The 10,605-nt window shown below is 38.9% G+C and overlaps 1 protein-coding gene across 1 annotated transcript; it reads left to right on the plus strand.

Annotated features, from left to right (window-relative positions):
- Nucleotides 1-9,412: 9,412 nt before the first annotated feature.
- On the plus strand, nucleotides 9,413-10,204 carry LOC149218891 (uncharacterized). Its single transcript, XM_089386654.1, has one exon. It carries the CDS (start codon nucleotides 9,413-9,415, stop codon nucleotides 10,202-10,204), a length of 792 nt encoding a protein of 263 aa, XP_089242780.1.
- The last annotated feature ends 401 nt before the right edge of the window (nucleotides 10,205-10,605 follow it).

Consider the following 10,605-nt stretch of genomic DNA (forward strand, 5'->3'; position numbering starts at 1 on the left):
AGCTTCCTGAGGTCTATGCAAATTTGGATCTCTCCTTTCTGCTTCTTCTCTTGGACTACCATTGGGCTCACCCAATCAGACTCCTCCACTGGTTCAATAATTCCTGCCTCAAGCATCTTATCCAACTCTAAGCGGACCTTTTCCTTATACTTTGGGTTAAGGCAATATGGCCTCTGCTTAATCGGCTTTGCATCCAGCTTCAAGGTAATCTTCATTACGCCCAAATCTCCTATGATACCTTTCAGGTCTGAAAACTTTGTAGGGAAAAAATCCTGATATTTGCGGAGCAACTCAGTGACCTTATCTACTATGGCATCATCCCAGTAATCTCCAATCTTCGCAAACTTCGACTCCGCTTCTGTGCCAATGTTTACTTGCCTAGTTTTCAGTGGTGTGGTGATATCTAGATTCTCTATCTGCGGTCCTTCGACTTTGCGGTGGCCTTCTGCCTCTAGGATGTTAATATTCCTTGGATCCTCATCATCTTCTTCGGTAGTCACATTATAGCACTCTAGTGCATGGCGCAACTGGGTGCTCCAATTTGGTTGAATCAATTCCAAAGGATCCTGCAGTATTCTAAATATTGTTGCCTTAACCTCCTGCAGTGCCTCATCAATGCATTCGAATCCATCCTCAAAGCTGAATGTCATAAAAAATCCCTCTCTTAAAATATCCCATTCTGCAGTGTCGTGGCAGAGCTCCGTTTCCAAGTACCAATTCATAGGAATGATGTCCAAAGTGTGACAGAATATATGCACCCATTCTAGTTGCAGCTTTATTCCATAGACCTTAGTCCATTTTTCTAAATGATCATGTGGATCATTCCTCCCATCATATTTCTCTGTTAGCCGAAATTTTGGGCGACCAAACCGCAATCTCATCATTCTTTTGTACTCGTTCCATTCATTGAAATTGTCTTTATGTGTACCCCACCACCATGAGGGTGTAGCGCACAGTGCAAAATCCAACGCTTGGAAGCGATGCTTCTCAGGAACTTCCCTTTCAAATGCATCCAAAAATTTATCTACATCAGTTACACCATCATAATAAGGTAAACTTCTTACCTTAGATGATACACAGTGCAGCGATTTAGTCATCATATTACAGCACAATGTAGCTACCTCGTGCAACCTATTCTACCAGTGCTCCAATTCTTTGTTCAAATCTGATGTACAGGAGCTTTCGCGGTCCCATGCGATTCATCCATCAGCTGTCGAATTAACCCAATCTTGGTCTTACAGTGTTATTTTATAGATCTAGTCCAAATCATCATCGCTTTCCTCATAGTCGCGGACTAGTTTAATGTAGCGCAGTCCTTCTACAGGGTCCAGTGGTACTATTAAGCGGAGCGATTTCCTTTCAAACAACATCCTCTGCTTCTTCAAATTAATTACCCCATTCAAGTTTATAGCCCAATTAATTCCCAGGAGTGCGGGGTATGGAATGATGTCATCAACAATCTCTATCACTTCAAAATCGGCCAACGTGCTCGCACCTTCTATATCTACGATCACTCCATGCAATCTCCCCTTAGGGATAATCTTTTGCTGGTTTATCATCCTTAATTGGATCGGAGACCACTGCAGCACAAGCCTCCCCATTCTTTACACAGAACATTCACATCTGACCCCACATCCAAAATAACTTGGTCCATCTCATACTTTCCTATTTACGCGGTATGCCTCCTCTCACACCCTGTTCTTGTCTTGTGTTTTCCTATCTTTCTGACTGTGCGATGTACTTCAGGAGCACCTTCCTTACCATCACACTTATTTATTAGTTCTTGAAGCCTTTTCACAGCCTTGCTGTCGCGCAATAGCTTCATACAAGTCTCCAAGAAGGTAGTAAGCATAGAGGGGTCAATCTCTTCAGAAAGTTTGTCCTAACTTCCTGAGGTAGAGGCCTCAACAAATATTTTCTTTGCTTCCATGAACATTTCCTTTGCATGCTTCAGATTGAAACCAACCTCCTTTCTGAAGCTTTGCGGCCCCACTCACTTTCTTTGGGTTTCTTTCCTTTGTCATCATCAGTCATTATTCCACTTCGCAACATAATATTCACATTGGGATCCTCTTCGGAGGGCTCAACCCTCATCATCTGTAAATTCTGGACAGGTTGCGGAGGTTGCGCCTTCTTCTCCTGCATCTTAGCTATCAGTATAGGGCATTCTTCTATTACGTGGTCAAACTGAGTACAGTATCGGCATAATGGGCGTGTCTGGAATGTACAGTCCCACGCATAGTGTCCTGGCACTCCGCAATTATAGCAAATAACTTTTCCTCGACCTCTACCGAGTCCTCCTCCTCCTCGGCCTTGTCCGCGCCCTTGATATCCTCTATGCGCTCCCCCATTGCCTTGATCCGAAGGTCAAGTTTCTGTTTGCATTCGATACGCGGGCATTCTTTCTATCATCAATTCATATCTATGGCAGTTACGCTCATCGTGGCCCACCAATTTACAGAAATTGCAGAATAATTGTTGCGGCGTCTGTACAAATTTTTGCACCAAGTTACAATTCTTTGTTACATGCTTTCCAGCTACCAGATAGATAGCGCACCATAGTGTGGGCCCTATACTTGATCCCGCGACAGCCTCCTACCTCAGGGGCATGAGCCCTCCCCCTGTAATATAATTTATGAAGACAAGGTAGTGATCTTTATCATGCCCCTGGATTTTATATTTTAGGCACCAAACTTCTTCGCACACCTCCGACTGAGCAGGTTGTTCCTTCTTCAAGCTCTGCAACTCTGCATGAATCTGCTGAACTCCCAAAGCAGCATCCTGGATAGGTGTCTCATGTAATCTCATAGTAATTTCTAAGGCTTCTGCCTGGTTCCCTATCTTTTGTTGTGCTAAAGCATCCCTTAGGTGGGGCAGGAGCGAGGCTACAAACCATTCACAGTGTTGACTATCTGTGAGATTCATGTTAGCCTCGCGGATCTGGCACTTCAGTCTCTAATCCAGTTCCCAGGGTGTTTCGCCAGGCCTCATCATGATTTCCTTGAATCCAACAACTGATTGTGATTCAGACTTGGGCCTACCAAATTCCTTATTCAGAGCAGTTTGAGTGTCTGCTAACGATGCCAATGGGTTATCGGTGCAGTACTTAATGTACCATGTCAACACGCGATCTTGTAGAGCAGTAACCAACTGCACCTTCTTTATATGATCATCTGTAACATTATGTTCCATCCATATAGCCTTCGCAACGAACCAAAACTAATATGGGTCCTCACTTCCCAAGCCCTTGAAAACAGGAAACTTCATGGTATTCGACATATTGGATGATGGCAGAGGTAGTGGTGGTGTGGGTGAAGGTGTATGCTATGGAGGTGAAGGTGGAGGTGGTGTAAGCGGATGAGGTATTTGCGGAAAACCCTACTTTATGAATTGTACAGCGCTTTGTAGTGAGGTCTATACCGCTCCCTCATTGTCACTCGAAGGAGGTTCTATGAATGGGCTATATTCAGGACCTGCTCTATCTGGATTTCTAAATAATTTTCCACTTCACATAGATCCAAACATCAAGGTAGTGGCATAACCCGCTTTTCACACAAGAGCATTTTAATCCAAGTATTCAAATATTTCAAATACTTACCTCGCGGTCCTTTGAAAAAGCGTTGCTCTGCTTCACTGTAGCTGACTAAGGTATCGACCACGAATTCTGTCACAAATCCTCCTATGACTCGATCAAGCCAGTGATCGACAGCGCGCACGATCTTATCTTCAGAAGCTTCCAACCTCTGCACTAGCTCCGGGGTCCACACTATTGGACCGTTAAGCCTCCACCTTCCTTGGTCGTCTGCCAATTTAGCGATCCACTCATATAGTTCGATCAGGAAGGTGCAGAAGAAGATTTCGTGTATTTCTATGTATAGATACCTATCCAACCACTGTTCTTTTGTCAAGTGCGTATTTTTGTTCTCTTGAACCGCGAATTCATGGATCTTTCTATCCAACCACTTCTCAATTTCTTTCTTTGTCAGATTCCAGTGATGCGACATCACACATCTCTTTATGCAGATCCTGGTCCCAGAAACAGAACCATTTGTTGGCTTAGTGGGTCCTAACCTAGGTTCAGAGTTAGTGCGCCAAACAAATCCCTGCACTACTAGCCCTTTCAGTATCAATCCGTAGAGCACGGACTGAAGTCTCACTCAAAGCAGTATGGGAGGATGTTGGAACCAAGTTTCTGCACCTAGAGATTAGGATGATTTCGTTTTATGCCGTAAATATTCCTTCGTGCAGATCGATAATCCTTGAAGGCTTATCAATATAACTTCCTTGAATCGGCCTCAATACCTCTGTGAAGTCTACGACTAGCTTTTGCGGACCCTAAACAGGCTAATCAGTTACTTTCGTGCATGAAAGATTACTCTTAACCCAAAAATTACTCAGATCGGCCTAAGTGTTTGATTAACATACAACAAGATAATCTTCGTGTAAACGGTTAACATCAATTGCGTTCATATAACAATATAAATCGTGTAAAGTCATGCATTAATACATCACTATTTCATAAACCCATCACAACGTAAAGCGCATTCATATAAAACATAATTAAAGAGATAAACACAAGTATTTCTGCAACAATCTTCTTTATTAATATTCAGTTCATCTTACAGACTCAAGACTTCCATGTGCACTCAGCTGCAGGGTTCCGTGCACTCAATTGCGGACTCTACTCTAGGCCTCTGTGCACACAACTATAGAGCCTCCCTTGTTCCCTAAAACTTCTACGATCTTCCTTCTACTGACCCCTTACATTCGTCTTCATCCTCTACTACTGTCGTAAACTCTCTAAGACAAACTTATTTATACAATCCCATGGTCTCCTCAAAAAGCTGACTCAATTTACATAAAGAAGGGTAAAACCCTTTATGACTCTTTAACTATCTATGCACTCCGCGACCACAATTTGCGAAGACTTTATATTTTATACATCAAAACTTGGGATTTTTTCCCAAAAACTGACCCCAAGGGACCCCGTCCCAATAGGACCTTTCAAGAGAGTTTGAGATGAAGGACATGGAGCTCATTAATTACTTTCTGGGCATGGAAGTATGGCAGTGATGGGGAATTGTTTGTGTCTCAAGGAAAATATGCCAATGAGATACTCCGGAGGTTCTGCATGGAGAACAGAAAACCCATGGAGACTCCTCTAGCAGGTAACTGGAGAAAGGAGGATGCTACTTTAGGGGAAGTAGTTGAAGCTATTGTTTATAGGAAACTTGTGGGTTCACTCATGCATTTGGTGAACACATGACCGGATATGTGCTATGCAATTAATAATCTTAGTCAAGCAATGGTTAGGCCTACCAAGTTGTATTGGAAGGTGGCAAAGCATGTGTTGAGATACCTCAAGGGAACTACTTAGTATGGATTGTGGTATAGACAGATAGAGAGAGTCAAGCTTCAAGGCTTCACCAATGCACATTGGGCAGGGAGTCCATCTGATAGGAAGAGCACATCATGAGGGATCTTCAGTACTGGGTCAACAGTAGTTTCTTGGTACAACAGGAAACAGATATCGATTGCACTTAGTTTGGCAGAGGCAAGGTACATGGCCACAAGTCAGGCAACATGTGAGGCTATTTGGATGAGGAAGATTCTGGTTGGTTTGTTTGGTCAGCAGATGGATCCAACTGTGATTTACTGTGATAATCATAGTTGTATCAAACTCTTTGAAAATCCAGTTTTTCATGATCGTTCCAAGCATATTGATGTATGATATCATCATCTCAGGGATTGTGTATTGAGGTAGATTATGGTTTTGGAGTGCATTCCCATGGAAGAGTAGTATGCTAACATTTTGACAAAGGCATTGTCAAGATGTAAATTCGAGTTTGACTGAGTTATGGTCAGTTAAACTAGTTCTAACTGTTGGAGGAACTAATAGAGGTCTAGTAGTGAGTTGGTGCACTGGTGCATCCTCGGTGCTACTCCAGCTAACTAAATATTCCCTCATGAGAAAATCATGCATGACAGTTCATAGAAAGACCCAGTTGCGACTAGAGTGCAAGGATAGTGTACTATCAGTTGTAGAATGATCTGAGTTGTACAGATCATGCATGCAAGTAGAAGAAGACCTACATTTGGATTGCATAGTTATCGAAGAAGGAATTCCCAATTAAATATGGGTTATTCCTCACTGGAATTGCGCAAGGAAATAGGGGCTCAGCAAGAAGCACAAATTGGCTAAGTGTTGGTCAGTGTGAGTTTGTGAGGTAGAGAGTTGATCATACTTGTGTAGAATTGTTTTTGTGAGAACAAGATTTGTATTATCACTCATATTTCCGATCAGTGCAATAGATAATCAGGGTTTTGAGCAGTGGCTTTCCCCATAGAAACAATTGTATTATGTTTCTTTGATTATCTTCCTCTTGTCGATTATCGTTTTTCATCGATCTATTGGGTTCCACTATTTAAAGAGTAGAGTATATTCTTGTCTTGTGTTTTAGTACATTACATGAGATGTGAATCTACAGGAACAACAAGGAGAAAAACTACAGGAAGGTTGCCGTAGGAGGGTTGGAACCCTAAGGGAGCAAGGGTACAAGAAGGCTGAATAGGTTGGACGTAAGAGACATCAAGTTGATCTTGGAGATAAAAGGATAACCATCGGCTACAGGGGAACTACTGGGTAAGAAATTTGTTGTTTTGATGATTTAAGGAGGGTTGGTAAAGCCCTAGTTTGCTACAATAATGTAGTTAGTGTGTTGTAAGTGTATATGTTTGGACCAAGAATGCTTATAAGACAAAACCTTAACACTAGATGATTTGGTCAAAGGATTAGACTTGATACTTTTCATTGTACAGGGATGTAAAGAGCCACTAACCCTCATATGATATCCCTAAGGATTTTCTTATTAATGGACTAATAAAAGAGTAGTTTGGGAAAAATTATTGTGTATTATACATTGATCTAATTGCAAATATATTTCCATTGTGCATAAGTTTTTGAAGTTATGCATTTTCAGTGTGTTTATGTTTTCTAGCTAAAGCATTAACCAAGCCTGGGGTGCATGGAATTCTAACATGGTATCAAAGTTAGTTTGAAGAGAATTTGAGTCGGAATTGTGCAGAGGTGGTAGCTCTAAGAGGGAACTAAGGTGTCTTGTTGTTGAAGGAGTGACGGCTAGTCTCTTATATTTATGGATAAGAATCCAACAGAGAAAATTATTTCTAGCTTGATTTTTGAGGTCCAGTTGAAAGGGATATCTGAAAACAATTCATGGAAGGAAAGAATCAAGTTAGTGTTGTTGGTGAATGATCTGTGGGACTATGCCAACACCTAGATCAAGGCACCAACTAATGCAGCAGCTTTGGCTTTGTATAACCTAGCTGATGCAAAGGCCAAGTTGATCATTCTTGATGGAGTCAAGGATCACTTGATACCTCACCTTACCGAAAAAGACACTGCATGGCACATGTGGGAAGCTTTAAAAGCATTGTTTGAGAACAAGAATGAGAATCGAAAGATGGTATTGAGAGAGAAGCTCAGGGACATCAAGATGTTTTAGAGTTAAGGATTCTGAGTAGAGTAATTTTTATTAGGTATCTTTGGATCCATCACATTCAAAATTTTAAGTTAGTATAAAATTAGGACATTTCAAGCTAGTAAGTTTTGCTCATCCTCAGGACAAAGATACAAAATTTAATCAAGCGTTAAGAGATAAATGGGTGAGATAAGTAGGGTCGAAGATGGAGAATAGATGTTATGTTAATCGAATATTAGGATTTCAAATATGAGAAAATTGAAAAAATGATAAACCAGATTAAAATGATCACAATAACTAATGAAGGGAGTCAAACAAAATTAGCTTTATGTCCTGATGATGAACCACAATAGTTGGTTTGAAACACGTCGAAAATCAATACTTTTATGTGATGGATTTGAAAGACAAATATCTAAATAATTATACTCACAAAATCATCCATTCAGATAACTAAAAAGATTTTAAATGTTAATAAGAATAAGAAGGAGAAGTAAATAGGGTAAATTTTAAAAAAAGGATATGGAAATAATAGAAAAATGCCTCTTCACCTTGGTTAGAATATGTGTGGAAATAGATTTGAGCAAAGGACTTCCAGATCATATTATATTGAAGCACAATAATCCACGGTGGTCATAAGTTTTGGACAATGAGAACATGACTTTTAGATGTCGTGAATGTTTCTAAACAGGTCACCTATAGAGTTCTTGTCCATTGGCAAAGAAAAACCCAAGAAAGAAAAAGAAGCAACTCAAGTGACCAAAAGGATGGAAGTTTACCGAGATTCTTTCTTCAGGTGATGAAGAAGAAGAATTTAAAGAGATTGTTCAAGAACAAGTGGAAGAGGAGAATATGACACAAACTAGGCAACAACTAGTTGAGATCTCACTAACCTATATAGATTTGATTATCCGGATTCAGTAGGACTCTCCCCCTTTGGGTATGCAGATTTAAAATGGATTAAGAGGATCCAAAAGAGCTCATTTTCAAAGGTTCCTGACTCAGATAAAGAAGGCACCCTGGTGGATGCAGATAGATCATTGGCATTAGTGTCGATTGAACCATCATAAAATGGTTGGCACAAGATTCACAAAAAGAAAGGAAAAATGTTTGGTTGATGTGCTTGGCTGAATTTTTTCCACCCTCTTAATTCGTATATATTTTGCTTTTTATTTTTTGTGGGAATAGTTATTATTTGGCCCAAACTGATTTAGTCATTTTGTTTTTTTGTAATGGAACGACTATCTTGCATACACACTCTAGTGTGTGTTTACAAAATGTAAGAAAAAAAGAAAAATAAAAATAATAAAAAATAATACTATAAAAGTCAACTAATTTTAATCAAATAAGTCTTTAACAAACAAGAATATAATAAACAAATAAATAAAAATATAAAATAATTAAGTCAAAAAACAAAAATTATTAATATATCCTAATAATATTATGAATATTATATATATATATATATATAGATATAACAACAAAAATAAATAACAATAACTTTAAATATAGAATATATATATAACAACAAAAATAAATAACAATAACTTTAAATATAGAAATAATATAATAACCCTAAATATTATAATCATATCTATTAATACAATACGTTATATACATTAATATATATACTAATATATAAATAAATAAATCATTATTAAATAATAAGAAGACTGAGAGCAATATTATATTTTTAAGTAATAAGAAGATTGAGAACGATATAGAAAATAATAATCCAATCGTAAAATAATTATTTAATAAATGTAAATATAATAAAGAAAATTATGAAAATATTAAGAAAATAAGTAAAATAATATTAATATTAATATATCTTAATATTATAGCAGAAAAATATGTAACAAGAAAAATAGAAAGGAAGCATGGTTGAATTTTAGGGGCTTCTCACACAAGCAGATATGCTTATTGATTTCTTCCAAAACAATCTCATGAAGGGGAAGCTCTTAGATGTGAATTTGATCAAATCTAGCCCCACTTGGAGAAATAGGCGAACGGGAGAAGCAAGGGTGGCAAAGAGATTGGATAGGTTTTTGCTGAAGGAGGATCTGGTTAATCTCATTCCCTTTTTTAGGCAATGGGTTGGGACAGGTGGAGAGTCGGATCACTTCCCCATCATACTGGAGCTAAAAGGGACCAGTAGGAAGCCTGGTTCACCTTTTAAATTTAATCCAGTATGGCTTAAAGACCCTAGTTATAATAAACTTGTTAATGCAACTTGGAATCATCAGGCCACTGATCAAGGTGGCTCAATGGCTCAGATATTTATGGGAAATCTAAAAAGAATGAAACATGCCATAATCAACTGGGCAAAGGAAAAGAGGTTAAGGGAAGAAGTTGATCTTAAAAGCATTAATGAAGCCCTTCAAAAATTGCAAAGTGTAGAGGAGGATGGATATGAGACAGAGGAGAAAAAAGAGAGAATAAAATTACTGGAATCCTCTAAAAGAAAGATACTATTGGATTTTGAAGAACAATGGAGGCTTAAGAGAAGATCCATTTGGCTTGCAGCAGGGGATGAAAACTCCAAGTTCTTCCAAAACTATGCAAAGGGTCGGAAAAATGCCAACACAATCTGGGAGATGAATCAGGCAGATGGAGGAACTGCAAAATCATTTGAGGAGATGGAAACAATGGGAAGAGATCACTTCAAAGGATTGTTTAGAGCTCCAGAGGTAGCATCTATAGCATAAGTCATCCAGGTGGCACAACTATTCCCAAGATATGCGGAGGAAGAAGAAAATGATATGATCATGGCGCCTGTCACAAAAGGGGAAGTGTTGGGTCCCTATAATACTAGTGATTACCCCATTACTATTGTAGTTATACCCCTTATTTATATTGATGTACCCATGTAGTGCCCATATTGTTACTATTGTGCCACATAGAAGCCCACTATTGTTATTGTTGTGCCCTACAATATTATTGTTATGTAGGCTCTGATTGTATTGGGACCACTTAGACTCCTATATATAGAAAGGAGGTATTTTCATTTGTATCATCCAAGAATTGTTCATTTATGTAATGTAAAGGAGGTTGCCCCCTCGAAGAGGCTGAATTATAAGGCGTGGATCTCTCTTTTCTATCTTTTTGT

This window comes from Pinus tabuliformis, chromosome Q (assembly GCF_031772625.1).
Source record: "Pinus tabuliformis cultivar Carrire ecotype Pingquan chromosome Q, CPIR1, whole genome shotgun sequence".
Taxonomy (NCBI): domain Eukaryota; kingdom Viridiplantae; phylum Streptophyta; class Pinopsida; order Pinales; family Pinaceae; genus Pinus; species Pinus tabuliformis.

Bases quoted from the DNA above. Each gene is read 5' to 3' on its own strand.
- LOC149218891 (XM_089386654.1), top strand. From the start codon at position 9,413: ATGCTTATTGATTTCTTCCAAAACAATCTCATGAAGGGGAAGCTCTTA.